The 21,966-nt window shown below is 38.9% G+C and overlaps 1 protein-coding gene across 1 annotated transcript; it reads left to right on the forward strand.

Annotated features, from left to right (window-relative positions):
- Positions 1-4,749: 4,749 nt before the first annotated feature.
- On the forward strand, positions 4,750-17,433 carry LOC106013354 (acetylcholine receptor subunit delta-like). Its single transcript, XM_013088857.1, has 8 exons — positions 4,750-4,764; positions 5,832-5,966; positions 7,244-7,374; positions 8,231-8,288; positions 12,402-12,531; positions 14,844-15,016; positions 15,971-16,183; positions 17,320-17,433. Exons 1-8 carry the CDS (start codon positions 4,750-4,752, stop codon positions 17,431-17,433), a joined length of 969 nt encoding a protein of 322 aa, XP_012944311.1.
- The last annotated feature ends 4,533 nt before the right edge of the window (positions 17,434-21,966 follow it).

Below are 21,966 nucleotides of genomic sequence, written 5' to 3' on the forward strand. Positions count from 1 at the left end.
ACTTATTTCATCAGAAACTCGAATGCTTGGCTTTTATACAGTCACCAACTAGTGTATTCATTAATTTACTCAAAATATCTGTCTGCAAACATTCTTTCCATTCTTAGTACAATATGCTACACTGCGCTACATAATTATCCAGTGTTGCTTTGGGACACATCAAGGTCTTTGGGTTTTTTTGTTGTTATTGTTTTGAGTGTGAGCTGTTTATGTTTTTGGTTGTTTTTGTTTGTTTGTTTGTTGTTTTTTTTTTGGGGGGGTTGGGGTTGTATTTAGAATGGATTTTGTGATCGAAAGCATTAACACAAACCCTGCTTACTAATGGACATCTTCTATTGTAAGAGTGGTATTACACGAGTGTCTCGCTGGAGAGAAGGGGATGTGGCAAAAACGTTTAAAGGGATATAACCAGGAATGACCTGCTTCTTAGTCACAATTTCATTGTTGACTTCCCTTGGATATTTATATATTCACGAGACGTGATAATAATAATATTATGACCAATGTGTAGAATATCTAAATTCATCTCCATGATGCATTAATACAACTTGACATACAAATAATTGTGTATTATGCATAAAATTTAGTCACTCACCCACTTATTGTCATATCCTTCTCAAACTTGAACAGCTTTTTAAAAAAATCCAATCCTATAAATGGTTTGGGTTTTTTTTTGGTAAACTTGTGTTCGGCACAAATGCACAAAAACAAACAGAAAATTTTAGAACCATAAAAATCAATAAAGATTTCAAACAACAAAAATAAAAAAAATCATCGTAGTTTTATTCTTCGTTACGAAAACTACGACATTGTTATAGGTTGCTATCCTCAACAGAACTCTTTGAAACTTTTCTGTTTGAGGAATAGGAAAGAGAATATTTTGGAAATCGTTTTTGCATCTTGTGCTATTTGAAGTCTATTCTAACAAATAACATAAATTAAGACTTCATATAAATGTCTCTTCAATGAAGTGTTTTTCTAGTCTGTAAGAGGGGGGGGGGGGGTATTTTTTACGCCTCTGTCGACACGGTTTAGATAACTTAGGAGTCAGGGTCCTGACCGTCAGAGCAAACCCGTGCTACGAGCAGAAAGCCTGATCGATCTATACTCGATGAAAGTGGAGACAAAAGCAGACGATAGAACATGGTTAAGGAACCAGAAATGAGGTGAAAGGAGAACATTTTAGAGAAGAAAATTTACCGTCGCTGTCAGGTTTCGAACACATGACCTATTGAACGAGAGGCGAACACGTTAATCTTAAGACTGGGAAAGTCCCTTTTTATATTATAATATGAGAAAAAAAAATTAATTACTTACGTTCAACAACGAGCAAGGAATGGACACATTCCCTAATTCCTTTTCCCCAAGTTAATCAAATCTGTATCAGCGTTTCTGGTGTAGTGGTGTAGCACTTTAGCGTTGCATGTAGAAGACCTAAGTTCGATTATATCATGTGGAGAGTCTTTGTCTAGTGTCTTAAAAAAAATTCTAAGAGCTTGTGTCCCTCTCAGCCCCTGTTGGCCCTGGCAGGTAAAGTCAAAGCCCGCCTCCTAAATGATCCATATTGCGTCAATAATAGTGGCGTAAACATTCTACATTTAAAAGTAACTCTTTGGGGGGTCCTATATATCTATTATAAAGAATAAGGACAGCAATGCCGTTATAGTATCTCAGGTTCTGAGCTTCAAAACGATAAACCTACGCTAGGGAACATAAACCAATCAATCCACCATACGAAATATAGTAGTAAAATGATGCTACCAACATAAAACTCTCAAGACATAATGCCCTTGTGCTCTCTTTATGCTCCCATCCTCATATCACCAGAGTACTTCCAAGCATACGATGAACACAAGAAACCGCCTTTATACAGCCAACTATTCAGCTGTCGTTTCTTGGCCATCCTTTAAGACTAGCCAGGAGTGGGCAGTACATAATTCTACGTTCCTAGAGACGCCCGTGTGTTCCCTATCCCGAGTGTTACAGTATAAGTTGGGCCCTCGTACAAAGTGTAACTGTTTCCTGGTCGTAAAGCAAGATACAGACTACATGCGGCGCGCCATAAATCAAAGCAGGTATAACACTAATAACAGTGACAAGGAATCGGTGTTCCTCGGACCCTCCTTACGGATTATTGTGCCTTGTTGCATGTTGACACACACACACACACACACACACACACACACACACACACACACACACACACACACACACACACCTATTTTGACGTATTCGCGTTATTTGTTTCTTCACAGTGGTGTATAAGACATATTATTGTCGTGTATTTTGGTTGCAGCATTACTATAAATATATTATTCTTGTTTGATAGAGAATGGCTTTATAATGATAATGTATTCTAGCACTAACATTTATTATTAATTGAAAAAGATAAAGAAACATGTTACGATTACCTTTGTAGCCCCAAAAATACCACCTTCCTGCATTGTAAATGCATTGGAATGTAAATTAAATTTCAAGAAAATCAACTTTGTAACTTGGGGGCTCTCGTGGCCTAGAGGTTAAGGTGTTGGCCTCTCATTCAATGGCCACGGGTTCGAATCCGGGTAGCAACAGAAAAAAATTGTCTACTCTAAAATTGTCTCCTTTCACCTCCTTTCCTGCTTTCTAGCATTGTTCTGTCGTCTGCTTTCGTCTCCTCTTCCTGCCCCCACACCCTCACCTCTTTTGTCCACTCCTCTGGGCTCCTCTTTCTGCAGACTTTCTATTGCTTCTCCTTGGCTCCGTCTTACTGCTGTCTTTCAGCCACACCCCTCATCTTCTGGTAGGAAAGCTCTTCACCTGGCCTTCTCGGACAAGGGAGAAAAATTTCGGAGGTCCCATGTGCAAGTTGCCCACGTGAAAGATCCCTTTGTGGTCTGAAATCGATAAGAGTAGGCTTCGACCGCTTCCCGGGCAAAGTTCAACATTTCCTACCAAGTGAAAAGGTTTAAAGTGTCCCGCACTTTCATATGACCCCATGCAGTTGCGAGCGCCTTAAAACACGTACCAGTTACATTAAGAAAAAACACACTTTGTAACTTTCGTTTCTTTATTACTCCAGTTTGGCGCTCTAATGTACACGAGAGACCCAAAGTTCGCTATGCTGCTCACGGGCTCAGTGTTTTATTCAGGCCTGTGTACTATGACAACATCGGGTTCATCCAGTCAAGGTCATCTGCCATTACACAACAAAACAAGTACAGAATTTAGCGACCATGACATCATCCAGAATGACTTTCTCTCTCTCTCTCTCTCTCTCTCTCTCTCTCTCTCTCTCTCTCTCTCTCTCTCTCTTGTTGTTCAGTTTTCCCCCGTTTCACCTCTTTTCTGAGAAAGAAGATGGACCCATAGTGGGTCTATAAGCTTATAATAAGATATTATATTACTATGCTTTAATATTAAGTTGTCATTGTTGTCAGTTGTTATCGTTTTTCTTGCTCGTGTTCTTGCCGTTGTTCTGGCTGTGAGGGAGAGTGGAAAATGGACGACGATTTCATTTACGTTTAGAAAAGGATGAGTTACATGAATAATGCCTCTGTGGTAAATTATGATCAGAGCGTAAGAGCAAAAAAAAAAAAAAAGGGAACACTGATAGAGACGTGAGTTTCTTTGTGAATGTGTCTACGCGTAAGTGTGTATGAGTGTATAAGCCAGCTAGTAAAAAATTCATGAGTGAATGAATGGGTTTTTATGTTAACTAGTAGCTTTCATGCTTAAATGACAGAATTAGAGTCAGAAAAAAGGTAGACGGCTTAGGAAAAGGGACGATATTACGATAAAGCGACCGTTGCAAGCAAATATAAAAATTATAAAATTTTATATGAAAATCAAAGCTATTGACAATACAAGATTCCTTTCAGCTGAGTAAATATTATTTGAAGCGTCAGGAACAAAAGGCCGTGCAGTTGTTCCAGGAGTGAATCAACTGTCCTAACGCCAGTCGATATTGAAAGTTTGCTTACTTGATACATCCAACATTACTCTATCCAAAAATGTCAAAAACGAGTGGTTCTTAAGGTCGTTTAAAAATGTTTTTTAAAGTGCATTGCAAACGAAAGGCCGCACGTCACTCTTGTCGAGACACGAATCTGCATTTCAAAATCAAAAAGTACTTTTGCAGCGCGTGTTTGCGGATTTCCCTTCTCGTCATTGGAAAAACAAAACTGTTCCAGCTTAAGTCATGCCGCTATTGTGGCTCCTAGCAACGGAAAACAATAGTGTGGGCGCGGTACATCCTGCAACACAAAGCTATGAACAGAAGAACGGATGCCTCTAAAGGAATGAAGACGCAAAATGTTGTGTTTTATCGTGTCACAGGAAAAGTGCGGTTTTCTTGCGATAAAGTGTTTATTCCTTTTGTTTATTGCAGTGGTACCGCTTTCTGCTCAAACGTATAGTAAGACAAAGACTCTTTTCGAAGACAAACTGGACTCTTCAGTGTACGATACTGATGTGAGATTGAAAAACACTTTATTTTATTTTGACAATAATAACGAGAATGACAATGGCAGTGGCAATGAGAATCTTAAAATATCTCCCAAAGATAAATTTGACCACAGCGTTTGCAACGGCAGTGGTGTTACAACGATTCCTAACACTCATACAAACGCGCAACAAGAATTGGCATAAATGAAACTAATACTGACTTTTGAAATTAAATGAGGGGGGGCTTCTACAAAGTTGCCACTTTCATGTAAGCACATATTCTGCATTTAGGTTTTTGACAAGGATAATTTTGAGTCGGGGAGCATGGGTTTATCGGAGGTGAGGACGTGGGTGATACTGCTCTAGTGCGAATGAGGAGGTTGCCAAGATTGGGAGGCTGACGAAGTGCAATCAGAGGAGGGTCGGGGAAACAGGCTTTCATTTTGTCTCATTTTTCAAAGATGCTTTTGTGTTGGCTGTGGATTTTATGTACATTAGGTAGTTTTTGGTGATGAGTTGCGACGAAAAATGGTCTTTTCTGTTTTAGCTTAAGGGGTTTGTAGGTCAGAAGGGTTGTGCGGTTCAATTTGCTGACATTCCCCATAATGGGCGTTAAAAATTTTTTTGCTGTACCCACTGTGAAGAAGGTTGGCTGTGAATTCCGTTGGCTGTGAATTCCGTTGTTTAAAATAATTTTCACGGGAACAAATGCCGCGGAGTCTAAGGGCACCACTATAGACCACAGAACGGAATATATATTTACGATGGTTTGAAGAAGGTGGGAGGTAATGATTAGAGTCGGCAGCTTTTTTATACAGGTCTGTCTCAATTTGGTTATCTGCAATGTGAAGGGACATGTCCAGGAAAGAAGTGGACTTATCTGGGCTGGAATAAGTAAATTTGATGTAGTGGTGCACCTTGTTCAGATCAGTGAGAAATATTTGGGTAGTTTCAGAGCAACCATTGTGCAAGGCGATAACGTCATCCGTGTAACGCATAAGTACAACTGGGGAGACGTTTTGGCGCCAAAACTCAGCCATAAAAAATTTGGTATAAGAGGGGGCTACTGGACTACCCATCGCTGTGCCAGTCAGCTGGAGAAAATTTTGATTGTTGAATGGAAAATTATTGAGGGTGAGGACTAGTTTCAACAGTTGGCAAATTTCTAATGTTGGACGTGTGTTGTAGGGTGCAAGGCTTCTGAGGGCCGAGCAATACCTTTTTGGTGTGGTATGTTGTTGTACATGTTGACAACGTCTATGGCCAAAAAGTTAGTTTTATCATCATCATCATCATCATCATCATCATCATCATCATCATCATCATCATCATCAGCAGCAGCAGCAGCAGCAGCAGCAGCAGAGCAGCATCCTCATCATCCTCATCATCATCACTTTTCCCATCAGATCAGGCCACTCAACAACCAATCCCATGCCGTGAACGTCGGAGTCGGCTTTGATCTCATTGCCATAGCTGGACTGGATGACGTCACGTCCACTTTCACCTGTAACGGATTCCTGTACCTTACGTGGGAGGACCAGGTCTGATTTATTTACATTATCGTTTTCAGTTTATCCTCCCCCCCCCCCGTTCCCCCCCCCCCATTTCACTTTACCTTGCTACTATCTCAGAATAGATAAACAAGTAGATAGATAGATAGATAGATAGATAGATAGATAGATAGATAGATAGATAGATAGATAGATGGATAGACAGTTGGATAGATAGATAGATAGATATGGATATAGATATTATACATTACATAATGCTATGCTTTTTCATAACTCGCAAATTAGTAGATGTGTCACGTAATGCCAGGTTGGATACTGTTAATATCTCTTTGATATTCAATGCTAACTTTATTTATGGAAACTCTGCGGTGTAAAATAAAATTGTTCTTGGTAGATTATTTTTGTTCCTGGGTCCTCAAAGCTGCACCAGTGCTTGAAAGATTAGATCATTTGTAAGTTTGCATGCATTTTATTTCCTGAAAGATTCAACATTTTTAGGGGATTAACACACCTATCACAAAAATGAAATACTTCGTAACTTTGAAAAGCCACTTCAAAGGTTACTCGTATAGGTTGCTGTTGAAAGAACATTCTATATTGCTAATTTGACTTCTTTGCAAACTCGGAAATAAAATATTTAATCTTAAGCAAAAAAATACATGTTATCAGCCTTCCAAAGAGGATATGACAATTGATAACATAACACCCTCACAAATTGGAAGCGACCACACCTGTGATCTTTGGAGAGTCTATATTTACTTCTTTTTGCAGCGTTATCCAAATAATTAATACATTCCAAAAGTTTTTTCAGCTGTGTCAAATACCCATTTTAGTGGCATTTTGGTGAAATCAGGCTCTCGCCAAGATAAAGTAATCAAAGAAATCGACTTTTTTCCCCCTCATGTTCGGCAATTTTATCAATTTTTTTGTCAGTTTGTTTTGTGTCCAACGTGTTTTATAACCACTTAACGACATAGTCCTGCCTGGATTTTTACTTAACAAAAACCGACACCAAAGATACAAAAGATGCAAATTGTAGTTTCCCAGGATTTCAATCTTTGGAGGTCACCAAACTTTGGCTGCCATTTTCTCACAAATGTTTGACCTCTGATCCATGGCGATACTCAACTCCTCGAATCGCAAATATCTCAACTTCTGTTCAAGACAGATGTGTTTTGTTTTCATCAAAAGAAAGACAAATGAACCACCTTTAAGATTATACTAATAATTCCATATGTCCAGAAATTGACAAGCGCCTGATTGTGCCGTGTCGTGACACATCTTTCTGTTCTTGTTCCCATACTCAGCGTTTGGCGTGGGACCCCGCTAAATATGGTGGCATTGAAATGATGTCCCCCATGCCGATCAGAATCTGGAGACCTCGGCTTATTGTGGTCAATACCGTTGGCGACAGGGACATCTTTGAGGACGATAATGCGTGAGTTTGACGGTTTCATTTATAACCGGCGTCTATAAGTAAAAAACTTCCTTCTTAAGCGAAATGGTGTGGCCCAGCACTCGTTTGTTCACGTTTACATAGATATTATTTCTATTATGACTCAAAAATAAATGTATACTCTTGATGCAAAATAGCTCACATTTGATGTACATTATTTTAAAACTACCCTCGATATTAAAATATTTTTTAAACGTAATTTAAGGGTGGACTCCAAAATTGCTTGTCATGTCCAACCTGCGTTGAGAAGAATTTAATGTCCGAGCAGAAACATTAAAATACTCGATAAAAATTTCTCCCCACCTGGGAATCGAACTCAGGTGTTCTGCGTTAGACAACAAGGCACTTTACCGCTACACCTTAGATGCTGGTATAATGTCTTTTCGAGAAATAAACTCCAGCAACAGCAACGAGGACGATTGTTGTTCTTGATCTCTGATGAGCATTGCTTTGGGAGTATTTGAGACTCTGACATACACACACACACACACACACACACACACACACACACATACATACACACACACACACACACACACACATACACATACACACACACACACACACACACACACAGAGAGAGAGAGAGAGAGAGAGAGAGAGAGAGAGAGAGAGAGAGAGGGGGAGAGAGAAAGTGAGAGAGAGAGAGAAAGATAGAGAGCGAGGGAGAGAGATGAAGATGGAGAGAGACAGAAATAGTACAGAGAGGGAGAGGGAGAGGGAGAGAGAAACAGAGAGATAGATAGAAGAGACAGAGAGACAGTTCGAGAGACAGATTCGAGAGACAGATTCGAGAGACAACTTTGTCACCCGTTTGTTGGTTTTTCTTGTTGTGTAGCCCTACTATTGTCATGGCTAATGGCAGCACGTCATGGAAACCTGGTGGACTGTTCCCAGTCAGTTGCCGAATGGATCTAAAACATTTTCCTTTTGACGAACAGGCATGCACGCTCATGGTACGTATTATAACAGCTTGCTAACTTTCAATTCAGTTTAGAAGACGTTTTTCGGCGCTCGCAACTGCATAAGGTCATATGAGCGTCAGAAGATTAGAGGTGTTACAAGAGAGTAACAAACATATAAAACAGGAGGGGAGTTAAGGACGATAGGTGTCTGATAGGAAAGAAAGAGCAAACCATACCAAAGCCCCCGCCAACCACCCACTTGCTAACTTTCGTCTCACCGCAGTTAAAACAACGTAAAATAAAATCGATTTGTTTAATAATTTATCTTCTCAGATCGGTTCATACGGGTCTAAAAGTTGAGTGAACAAAATAATCTAATAGCCTATTTTTGAGGCCACTGCAAAACAAGGTTCTGAAACACTTTCTTTGATGTAAACAATTTTCTTTAGACGAACAGTTCTGCACGCTCTTGGTACCTATTATTTGAGTTCTCATTTCTTTTGTTCACTGTCTTATATCAGGCATGGTCTAGCGTATTCAAGTAGCTTGCTGGATTACGCGATTCTGAAAAATATCGTCACTACAGTATTCTAAACGGCTAATTCGGTTTCTATACATTTTAGAGGGTGAAAAATCTCAAAACTCAAAGCTATAGCTCTAATACACATTTTAGTTGTTTAGAATCCAACGTTGAAGCGACTTTTTGGGAAGGTTAATCTTGCTAAAAGTCATTACAGAATGTTTGTTGGTTAGAAAAAGTAAACTATTTAAAACAGGAGTTAGCTGTTGAAATTCTCCAGTTACAATATCTCTCTTGCCAAAGCGGGTGAAAATTGGGTTAATTCAGTGAAAATACCCAATTTCTTAAATGTGAGACTAAAGCAGAGAGAATAGCAAAATCTTCAGGTCATTCAATATGTTTTATAAAGTAACATAATAGCTTATCTGTTAGTTCCAGTTTGACCAGAAGCTACTAATTTTAACAGGTAAGACGAATTTTGTGTTTGTCTGTTTGTTTGTTGGGGCTATTTTTATAGTTATAGTCGACTCATCCTGTGCCACATTTTGTTATCAATTACTGAGTCGACTCACGGGCCATACTGCAACTACCCACAGGCCTTTGCCCAGGTCAGATTTTTAGACACAGTTAAGACAGTAAAGGACAGCTATGGCTCTCCCATTTTTTGCAACCTATATCTTTTTCAAAGAGTTTATTTTATTGAGTTTTATTTTCTGAACTCAACAGCCATATATTTTATACGAGGGGATATCAATAAGTTTTTAACTTGAGTATGAAGTAGTGAAGCTACGACCTTTAAATTTGGTACGTTGACACTTATTTCTCTATGTAGGCACCAGCGGCAAGAACACACGTTTGCCAGCGATGACTGACCTTGAAAATTCCTTTTAAAAGAAAGATCACTTTGCCAGATGAATTCTGCACTTTGGCTTTTAGGGGGTGGGGGAAGATGGTGTTTTCCATTGCATTGAAGCAGATTTTGACTCTGGGTCGAACTGATAGACCCAGATTTCATCCATTGTTACTAAACGGTCAAAACAGTAGTTGTCAGGATCTTCATCAAACAAGTCAATCATTTGCAAACGGCACTATGTTCTCTGTTCTTTTTGATGAGGGGTAAGGAGACACGGCACCCATCTTGCAGACACTTTCATCATACTTAAATGGTCAGGTAGTATTGTCTGAACAGATCAGTAGCTCAAGCTAGTTTCAGCATAAAGTTGTGGGAGAGTAACGTGCATGTCATTCAGCACAATCTTCTTGACTTTTGAAACATTGTCTTCAGTCACGGCTGAGAGAGGGCGATCTTCTCGAGGGTTGTCTTCAATGGACATGTTACCAAATTTGAATCGCTTGCACTAAAATTTGACCACGTCATAGCTTGGGCAGATATCTCCATACACTACTGACATTTCATTTTTTTCCTTAGAGATGAAGGAACTTCATCACAGCTCTCATTAGGCCTAATTTTTTTCCCATTTTGTGAAAATAAATGAAAATTGCTAATCATGCAATCAAACAATTTGCTGTATAACCTGAACTGACCATCAGAAATTCACAATTATTGTGTTCATTCTTAGTTCAGATGTATCTTGAACCTGTTCAAATTTCAAGTTCGTAGCTCCACTCCTTCATACTCAGGTAAAAAAAAACGTACTGATACCACCAGGTAAATATATATAAAATGATAATAATAATAATAATAATAATAACAATAATAATAATAATAATAATAATGATAATAATAATAATAATAATGATAATAATAATAATAATAATAATATATATAATTATATAAATATGTGGAATATGTATGTATGTATGTATGTATGTATGTATGTATGTATGTATGTATGTATGTATGTATGTATGTATGTATGTATGTATGTATGTATGTATGTATGTATGTATGTATGTATGTATGTATGTATGTATGTATGTATGTATGTATGTATGTATGTATGTACGTATATATGTACGTATGTATGTATGTGTGTGTGTGTGTGTGTGTGTGTGTGTGTGTGTGTATGTGTGTATGTATGTGTGTATGTATGTATGTATGTATGTATGTATGTATGTATGTATGTATGTATGTATGTATGTATGTATGTATGTATGTATGTATGTATGTATGTATGTATGTATGTATGTATGTATGTATGTATGTATCTATCTATCTATCTATCTATCGATCTGTCTATCGATTTAGCTATTCTCTTTCTCTTTTTCCATCTCTGTCTTTCTTCCATTCTCTACTTTTTTCTTTCTAATCCTCTTTTTGTTTACAGTTTTAACATTCTTTCCCTCACCTTTTCACTACACTACGTTCCAAGAGAAAAATGTTGATACTACACAAAATTAATACTGCCTCGACCTAGAATCGAGTGTACATTGATTTAAGAGCTTGTTAAAACCCCTAGGAGAGGCTGTTTTCTTTTTTCTTTCTTTATTTCTTCATATGTAAAAAAGTACTATCTTTTCCAGTTCAAAACTATGTCTGGTGGTAAAAACGAAATTGACTTCGTGGCTCTAAGGGTCCTTTCATCCGAATATAGAACCTTTGGTGAATGGATATTGCTCGGCTCTAGTGTTCGAACAAGTTACTCCAACGGCATGGACAGGAAACCTAGGATAGAGGTAAACGGCTTGTTTCGTTTGATGTAGATAAATAAACGTGTCACGAGGCGGTGGAATCAGGCACTCCCCAAGTTTTGGGTATATTGAGTTATTAGTACCATCTTAAAGCGTGTTCATTTATATTTCTATTGTCATAATGGTATTTATCTATCTTTAATACTAATATTTGCAAATAATTAAGTAAGTGCGGTCACCTGATGTAAGAGGTAAAATTAGTGAGAAAAAAGCTGCCATAGTTTGCATGGTAATTTCTTTGAGAGTTCTTGAAAATTTAAAATTGACATTTCTGTGCCTTTAGTCAACGTTTTTCAGTATAATCCAGCCGAAAGCGTATTAATGAACATAAATGGCGATGAGCAAAAAAAATCAAAAAATCAATCGAATAATCACAAATAGAGAAGACAATAGTGTAAACACAATCCCTCAAAAACAACTCTAGTGGCAAGAGCTTACCACGCCCGTGAATCTGGCTTCAAATCAAGAGGAAGACCAAGAAGGGCCCGGCTGTACAAGGGTTTAAAAGGTATTGGAACAACATGACATATCTATCACAGATGCTTCCCACTTAACACAGGACTCAAAACTGCACACTCTACCCCCCACACCGCGCCCCCTTCCTCTCGACATCTTTAGGATACCAGATGAAGGAAAAAAGTAAGAGTAAAAGTATAAAGTGTTTCTCATATCCGATTCGGACATTGAGGATTGCCTTGTTAGTGAGACAACATCCTGGACCTTCGGCAAAATAATACTGCTGTCGGGTGGCCAGTTCCTTTCCATGTCACCTTTACTTCACCAACTCGATGTCAAGTACGCGTTACTGCTGGGTGGGCAGGAGGGGGCGAAAAAATATCCGCGTCCAAACCGAGGCTCGAACCAGAACTTTCAGCTTCGGAAACAAGCGCAAAAATAAAAGTAAAGTAATAATACTATTATTTGTTCAACAGATACGGTTTCGAATGAAAAGGGAGCCATTCGCCGTTATGATGACAACGATCCTGCCAGCTATCTTCTTGACCCTCCTCGTCATCTTTGTCTTTGCTATACCCGTGGAGTCTGGAGAGAAAATCAGCTACGGTAACTGGAGACTGTCTAATTGTTTTCTAAATAATTTAGTTGTAGTAAGTGCTTTACAGCACGTATGACAAATTATACAGGTTACGCAAGTGCCAAAGATTGAAGGTATTACTAGAGAGTAGCATACACAGAATAGAAGAAGGAGAGATAAGTACGATAGATGACTTTGACTGGGAAGAAGGAGCAAACCACTCCAAATCACTCGTTAGTGACCCACTTCTTAATTGTTGACAACTACATAATATAATGAGTTTTAACTGAATGTGCATGTGGCGCATGTTGTATGACAACTGGTCATTATTAATACTCTACTCTCTATTTGATTTTACTTTACTTTATGGGGCTCTCATGGCCTAGAGGTTAAGGTGTTGGCCTCTGTTTCCAAGGTCCCGGGTCCGAATCCGGGTAGCGACCAAAAAATTTTCTTCTCTAAAATGGTCTCCTTCCCCCCCCCCCTTTCCTGCTCTCTAGCAATGTTCTGTCATCTGCTTTCATTTCCACTTTCTTCCCCCACCCCATCACCTCCTTTGCCCCCTCCTCTGGGCTCCTGACTCTTTCTGCAGCCTTTCTATTGATACTCCTTGGCGCCTCCTTACTGCTGTCTTTCTGCCACACCCCTGATCTTCTGGAAGGAAAGATGTACACCCAGCCTTCTCGGACAAGGGCGAAAAATCTCGGAGGGCCCGAGTGCAAGTTGTGCACGTTAAAGATCCTTTGGTGGTCTAAAATCGATAAGAGTAGGCTTCGGCCGCCACCCAGGCAAAATTCAAAATTTCCTACCAACAAAAAATATTAGGTGTGTCCCGCGCGCTCATAATATGACCTTATGCAGTTGCGAGCGCCGTAAAACACTTTACAAAAACAAACAACTTTACTTTACTTAAGTTTAATTTAATTTACTTTACTTTGCTTTGCTTTGCTTTACTTTGCTTTTTTTTTAACTTTATTTTACTTTACTTTACTTCTCTTTGCTTTGCTTTGCTTTGCTTTACTTTGCTTTATTTTACTTTCTTTCACTTTACTTTAATTTACTTTACTTTGAAGGGCAAAGAAACCTGTGGTTTTTTTTTTTACGGAAACCAAGTTAACACCTCATCTAAAAACGAGAAAAAAAGTGTTTGCTCTAACCCTACTGAAAATTACTCAAATGTACAAATACATTGTTCTTGTTAAGCGAAAAACAGTGGATTTTTGGAAAGGAACGTCTATTCTCACAGGCCTGAGGACTGGTTGATTTGGAGGCTGGAAAACAGGTAAAAAAGACTCGTTCAAGCTCATTTTGTCATTCATAGTTCCTCCCACCCTTCCCAGGTAATAATATTCAAACTGTAATAGCTTATAATAATACTACTACTAATAATGAAGGTCATTTCTATAGTGCCCACTCCCGTGTAAACCCATCTCTTGGTGCTTTACATAATTGCATGTACGAACAATATTCATACACACTCACACACACACACACACACACACACACACACACACACACACACACACACACACACACACACTAACACACACAGATACACACACAAACACGTGCGCACATCACGCACACATTACACGCACATATGTGCATACACATTCACGCCAAAAACACATACACACACACATACGCGCACGTACACACACACAGACACACACAGACACAGACACACACACACACACACACACACACACACACACACACACACACACACACACACACACACACACACACACACACTTGTACCTGCTTATCACACGCGCACGCTTACACATCGTTACGAATTGAGCACATGCACATACATAATAAATAAAACAATATACCCAACACAATTCGCAAAATACGTAATTGGATAGCGTAAGTTCATGGTCTGTCAGGACCGTCTCAGTGGTGTAAGGGTCAGGCGTTTCGTTATCGCTCGAGGGAGTTCCGAGTTCGATTGCCGACTGGGCGTGGATTTTTTAAAACAAGAAACTCGTTCTTTCTACCGCTAATATGTTGTGTCCCTCTTAGCTAGCGTTGACGATGACTTACTTTTCTTTTTTCTTCCGCTTGTACCGGAGGGTGTCGCGGGGAGACACATGCGTCTGTCTGCATCAAGGCGAGTGGCCTGCAGGAGGGACATCCCTTGAGCTCCCTCGATGATTGACAGGAGAAAAGCCCGCCTCCTAAATTATCCAAAATTGGTAAATTGTGGGGCACGGAAGGGAGGAGGGAAGGGTCAATGATGGAAAGGGGTAACATTAAGAATTTTGAAAAATATCGTCATAACAAAAAGAAGGTAGTGACCTCTGACTCCTCTGACCTTCGCCCGTCCTTCCTCCAGGTATCACCGTGCTCCTGGCTCTGGCTCTGTTCATGAGCCTCACCAGCTCTATGGTATCACGGTCCTCGGCCACCTCCGCCCTCGTCGTTATCTACATCTTCATCCTCCTCGTCGTCTCCGTCCTGGCGGTTATTGTCTGCATCATCGTGGTCGTCTTCCACAACATGGAGGAGGTAGGTTTTTGTATTTGCAAATTATTGTGTGTCGGTCTTGGGGGCTGTAATTAGTGCACTTATTTTGGACATATATCCACATGGATTTTTCTAAAACGACAAATTCTTTTTGACATCCACATACATAGACATAGGGGTCTTGAACACCTAGCTCTCACTTGCAAAACTGAGGACAAGCGAGGCAGGGGAAAGCCCAGAACAACATACTTGGGTAACCTAAACAAATGGGTAACATGGAAAGATCCGGGAAACGTAGCTTTTTTTAGAGCATCCGAGCAAAGGAGTGAATGGAGAACCATGATTGCAGATGTCTGTCGCAGATCCGGCACTGGATGATGATGATGAGCCACGCTCTACATGACAATATGGCTCATGTGTATAATGTGTGCGAGTAATACGTGTAATGTGTATACAATAATATTTGTACTTATTTTCCTTTTGCGCACATTGGAAATTTGATAAAAAGGATTATGAAAGCGTGTGTGAACGCATGTGTGAGTGTCTGTGAGTGTGTGAGTGTGTGTGTGTGTATGTGTGTGTGTGTGTGTGTATGTGCGTTTCTATGTTAGTGTGCTTGTGCACTTGTGTTGTATGTGTGTATTTGTGTGTGTGTGTGTGTGTGTGTGTGTGTGTGTGTGTGTGTGTGTGTGTGCGTGCTTGTGCATTTGTGTTGCTTGTGTTTGTGTTTGTTCGTTTGTAAGAGAGAGAGAGAGAGAGAGAGAGAGAGAGAGAGAAAGAAAAGAGAGAGAGAGACTGAGAGACAGTGAGATTGAGAGAGTAGTAGACAGATAAGTGGACAGAGTGTGGGTCTGTCTGCCCCCATCCCACCCTTCCTCAAACTCTTACTCAATCTTATTTCCAATTCGTTTTTATATAAAAAGAAAATAAGACCAACAGTAAAGTACAAGTGAAAACATTAACTCCAATAGTCTCTTTATTTCAACTCATGCACAGCGAACTGACAAAAACAAAAAGGAAAACAAGATGGGCAGTCTCCCAACAGTCACCAAAGTCACCGAAAACAAGTGCCCCAGCTCCAAGCTGTCTCTCAATCGAGTACATCCTCAACAAACGGAGGAAGCCCATCTGGACGAGACGTCTGGCACTGCGCATGCGCCCGCCATCACTTACAGAAGGATTGGGCAGCTCATCAACAATATTTCTTTCGTTGTTTTCTTCCTTGTTTGGGTTTTCCTAACTCTTTTCTTTTTCTTGAGCATGAAGAACATTATGTAATCAATTGAAATTTTTAGAGTTTTTTTTTGGGGGGGGGGATTTGGGTGGGGGAGGGGGGGGGGGAGTTAATTGTTAGCTTAGTTGGTATCATGCAGAACAGGGGAGCGGATGACCCTGGTTAGAAACCCAACAAGAAGTGTTGTGAACTGGGTGTTTTGAAGTGTTTTAAAGGCTCTCCATCCAATTTGATTAATACAGTCTTTTTTTAAACTGACACCAAAATAATTCCGAGGTACCAACTCGAGAATATCCAACAGTGTTGAATTTGGCGTTAAATCTAATTAATCCCTTTTTTCGCAAATTGAATCGAGCTGGTCTCATAGCAGGAAAGTATAAATATATTATATTAGCTGAGCACCCGGCTTTGCTCGGGGTCGACGCCTTGGCGTCACTGCTCCTACTGGTCTACGCCGCAGAGGCATTTTACATCTACATGTACCTTGCTGTCTAGCATTTCACAGTCATACCTGGCTTCTAGATCTACATTGCTTTAGTGTATTGCTGTCTAGCCCTTCACAATCACAAAATACGGATTTCGCCATACACCATCACAAAAAGACTAAGAAAATAATAAACCACGATAGGGCTGCTACACCGAAAAAGGAACACACCGACGTCTTCAAAATCATAGAGGCAGTGTCTATAGCTTTTTCGCTTTCCTCATACAGCGTTAAAAAAATTCTAGCTCATTGACAAATTAACCTAGGCCCACGAAACTTTGCATGACACTTCTACAGACTATTCGAAATGTGAGCGTGCAAATTCATAAGCACATTTCAGATTATGACATACGAATTATGGCAATGCAACATGGCTTAAAGATCAGAAATGATCCCAGGCTCAAGTACTTGGAAAAGACTGTTTCTGCGCTCTGAGGCTGCATCACTTTCCATGAAATAAACTTACAGAAATGAATACTCATTTTGGGTGGCAGGAAGGAGAGAGCCGATACGATGATATACTTGACCCTGCACGCGAAACTGTGGATTCCATCCATTGAGGGTTGCATCGGTATAGCCCATGGATGTGGGCTGAAAGCAATTGTTGTACATCCTGATTTTCTCCAGAAAGTGAGAGGACAGTGTCGACACACCAGACTGAAGGATTTGCAGTTCAGGAGGTGGTTTTGGATGCAGATCAACTTTGCCATTGCTACAGCACATACCTTGTGTTTCATATGATAATCTTATGGCCAGGCAGTGTGTACACTGTGTCGTCTGTTCTCCAATGTAGCACTCGTACTGAAAGGAATTGACAATGTAGAGGAATGCTTTTGGGAGATTTAGATCTAGAGAGTCCCCATCATTTTGTTGTTGAACTAGACCACCTCGACCTTTACGAGCTCGGGAGGTTCCAACTGCAGAACTTCTTTTTCTTTTCAGCATGGTCAAGCGCTATCTAGGTCTAGATCTAGATTCTTATCTAAGATCTATTTACATTGTTCCCAGTAGCAAGAAAAATAATTTGACAAAGGAGTCCAGAAAAAGCGATGATGGGCATCAAACGAAAGGATCACAGTCGAATTTAGCTCCAAGTAAAAAAATAAAACATAAGGCTAGATCTATATGGGTCGCACACTGAAAAAAGTGCCCAGTATTGTGCGACAATGCGCGATAGTATCGAACGGAAGTACGACTTGAAATAAACAAACCTAATGGATTTTCTAAAATTACAGAGACAGAAGCGTCGGCCTACAAAAGCGATCGACGAAATAAAGAAATTTAGCTTTTTGCAGCAAAACTGTCTCAAAACTGAAAAATCGAAGTGTGCCATGATCTGGAGATTATTTCAAAGAATATTTTGGCGAAAACCACATGTCGATAGATGAAACCATTAAAAAGCCTTTTGAATAGCAAAGTTCAGCCACCACAAATAGATAATAGATGATGTAATCTGTTCCATCGAAACAAAGAGTCTACATAACAAGAGGGGCCACTTCTCTCTTTGAACCAATTAAAAAAGTGTCCTCAAAATTCGGTGGCGCCCTCTTCGCAAAAGCGCACCTTTTGCGAACAGAGTTATCCTACTTGAGTTTTTAAAAATCAAAGTGAAACTAGCAAGTTTTGGGTTGAATTTCGGAAGAACGCTTTTTTAAAATGGTTACGCTGACAAAAAACCTCTTCCGGAGGAAAGGGTGATTGTTTTCTTCGTTTAATTTGACTTTAGAATGAAAGGCGAGAGATCATTAAAATATAAATAACCTAAAACTCCGCACTGAACGAACCCGAACTACTGATGAACAGCAGTCGATCTGCGCACGCAAGGAGGTGCTATTCCTATTCTTTTTCTGGAAAAACGAAAGAGAGCTTCAAAACAGACTGCAGCGCCATCTGAAGCAAAGAGCATACTTCCTGCGGACACTTTTTTGGCTGAGTGGCCCATCTTGTTATTTACTATCTTTGATCGAAAACATCAAAGGTAAAATAACATGCGTGTTTCGAAAGTGATATTTTCCCCCAAATGAGATGGTGATGTGTTCTAACCGTGCAACTGGTTTTATTTTAAAACTTTTTCTGATTTAAATGATACCTGATGTTCAATCGAGGATCCGCAGATCGACTTCAGCATCAGTTTAAGAATAAAAAGAACATGACAACAATCAAAATAAACAAAGAAAATGTTGAACTCCTTCATTTAATGACACAATTAGATTATAACGCCATGGTAGCATGACATCACGAATTAAGAACGTATTATACGTTCGAACAAAACACTAAATGTTTTGTTTTGTTTTTACAATGTAACGTGAAGGTCGTAACCTGAAGTACAATAGTTGGTTTCTTACCTGATTCAGTACCAAAACATGAGCTCTTTGCCGTAGAACTGGCGCCTGCGGTTATTGCGGCTAGGGGTTTTGGTGTAACACTCATAAGCCCCGAGTTCGATTCTCGTGCTAGACGAATTTGTAACGAGCATAATGTCGGTCTTTCTACTGAGACTTTGTATTCCCCATGGCCATGGGTAGCAAAGACAGGCAGATTTGAAGCCCTCCTGATAAATGGGCTAATTGTGTTGATGGATCGATAACAACAACGTTTCGATGGAGACATAAGACACCAAGTATCTTTATATACCGTAGACGATGTGTCCCTGTCAGGTTTAGCTCGTCCTGACAGGCATAGTCAAAGCAGCCCGCTTCCTAGTTAATATAGTCTCGAGTTATTTTTGAGGAAAAGGGTGCCGGTGGGAAGAGGGGGTTGGGTGTGGGGTTGGGGCTGGGGAGGGGTCTGTATTTTCCATCAATTACTATTACAATACTGATAAAATATCAGAGGCAAACATAAAAACAAACAGGCAGTGAGAATGCATGAAATATTTTTTAATGATGCGTTCACACTAAAAGTAATCAAAACAATACCTCAATTAATTTGATTACAAGTAAAATGTGTTTGCTGAAGCCATGATTAAACTGATTAAAACTTTCAGAGAATCTCTTCTTTTTTAAACTGGATCTGTGAATGGAAAAGGTTATTTGCAATTGTTTGAGATAATTCATTTGAATGCACAGACAGAATTTAATAGACGTGTTTAAACTCTTTTTGTCGTCCAAATTAACATTGATTGACCCTTGGGACGCATGGATATCATTTTTCTAATATCTTTATCTCACTTCCACTTATACTCTGCTCGCTCATAAGACTGTATGCAGTTTCGAGAGCAATAAAACACTTACCAAAACAATACAATCACTTATACTGACACATTTTCTATAATTTAGACTGTTATTTTGACTGGCACTGCAAGTGTGTTTACATTTTCTTAATTTTAATTTATTTTTATATTCTAATATGTTACGTTATAGAAAAAAAGTACACGTCGAGATATATTATGACGATCTGTTTAAAGATAAATATATTATTATATAACGTCAGTATTTAGCTATATTCTGGTTTTATTTTCTCAATGGTAGATTCTTATTGTTCTTTGAGAATTGTTGTTCAGTGTTCTATTTCTTCATCTCCGGTCGTTCTTTTCTATTTTCTTCAAAATGTGCACCTACTTATTCTGATTAATTAAGATCAAATCCTTTCTCACCGCCTCTTTAATAAGTTAGTAGTGTTGATAGACTCCTTAAATCCATACACTTTTTATCTGTTGCAGATTGTATTTGAGCATCCTTCTCTACCCACTCCACTCCCCCCTCCCCCATCCCCCAATCCCAAATAATTTCTTTGATTTTCGAATACACTCGCTTGCTATCTTAGATTCTTGATACCTATCATAAGTTATCCAAGTTATTGTTTTCATTTCATTACATTTTCTCTTCAGATCCCTCTTTTAGCCTAAGTGTTGTGGGGGGTTTTTTCAGTTGTTTTTATTAATTTATTTTATTTATTCATTCTTTTCTCTTGGGGGGGGGGAGGGTTGTAATTTGACTACCTTCCCTCTTCTATTACTTTTAATCTGATATAGGTAATAAATTCTATATAATATGCTTTTTATAGATTTTTTAAGGGACATTTTGTTTAAGAGCTTCTCATATTAAATGATTTGGTTTCATAATATTATCCTTTATAATTAATTTCTTTTCCTAGTACTTTATCTATGATTACTTACTTTAATACAGAATAGTTGTTTTTATTAGTAGTATTGTTGTTATATCTTTATTTGTTAGATCCTTTTGAAATGTTCTTTAGTGCTTTGACTTTTTAATGATTTTTTAAAAATGTTAATGTTTTCTGTATCTCACGCCATACTTGTACATTTTTACTATCACCAATATAATAATATTTCTTGATCGAATTTGATTAAGATGGGAGTTTGATTCTGTTTCTTTGTTGTTAAAACAGGGTCAGAGAGAAACTGAAATTTCTTGACTCAAGGTCAAGATTCTATTAGCAATCTGTATTCCATGTACAACTGCAGAGCACCTGATCCTTTAACTCAAATTCCATAAGGGCAACAATTTTTCCTGGATAGGCTGTCCCGAACTTGATTCTTTTTGGGGTTTTCAGTGTTTTGCATATTAATTTTCGCTCAGTCCTGTAATGAATGGACTTTTAGTAACGTTAGTGTCTTTCCCTGTACAAGACCTTTCTCAGGTGCGTAATAGACAGACAATAATATAATTGTAATCAGAATGAGCGCATGCCCGCACTAAAAATAAAGTTAACCAAACGGAATATTATCTGTGCATTTACAGATCCATTCTCTACGATACTTGTACAAAGGGAAACAAGCTGTTGGGAAATAACTTTTAAGGATCAAAGCAAAAGTTATCCCCCTCTTGGTTTATATTTTTTGTTTTAATCAATCATGACTGGGGAAAGAGAAAAGTCTCCGGATGGATACTCAAAAAGGAAATTTCACGCCGGCCTTGTTTCGAAAGTGTGCTTTGGTTTTGTTTTTTTATATTTCACCATTTGAGATAGATAAAAGCCACTTTCAGAAAATTATAGTAAATTGGGAAAAGTGATATGAAGTTGAAGTTAATGGCTAAATTGAAATAGCCCTACAGTGGGCTGTAAGAAAATATAAAATAATAATTTATCTACTTGCACTTGTCTAAATGTTCACGTTGTTCCTTTTCACTTTTGCTATTGTTGCAGAATAAAACATGTATTTCACCCTAACGGCATCCTATTGTCCTTTCGTATTTTCTTTTAAGTATCAAGAGAAGGCGAGAAGTGCTGTTTGCTTATCTGCCAGCACAGGGAGAAGAGAACTTGTTATTAATTTTCTTAAATATTCATACGACCTTATAGCATTCTTCA

The sequence above is a fragment of the Aplysia californica genome, unplaced genomic scaffold, assembly GCF_000002075.1.
Source record: "Aplysia californica isolate F4 #8 unplaced genomic scaffold, AplCal3.0 scaffold00024, whole genome shotgun sequence".
NCBI lineage: Eukaryota > Metazoa > Mollusca > Gastropoda > Aplysiida > Aplysiidae > Aplysia > Aplysia californica.

Bases quoted from the DNA above. Each gene is read 5' to 3' on its own strand.
- LOC106013354 (XM_013088857.1), top strand. The intron at 7,375-8,230 runs GTGAGTTTGACG...CTTGTTGTGTAG, and splicing joins ATCTTTGAGGACGATAATGC to CCCTACTATTGTCATGGCTA. The intron at 12,532-14,843 runs GTAACTGGAGAC...TCCTTCCTCCAG, and splicing joins TGGAGAGAAAATCAGCTACG to GTATCACCGTGCTCCTGGCT.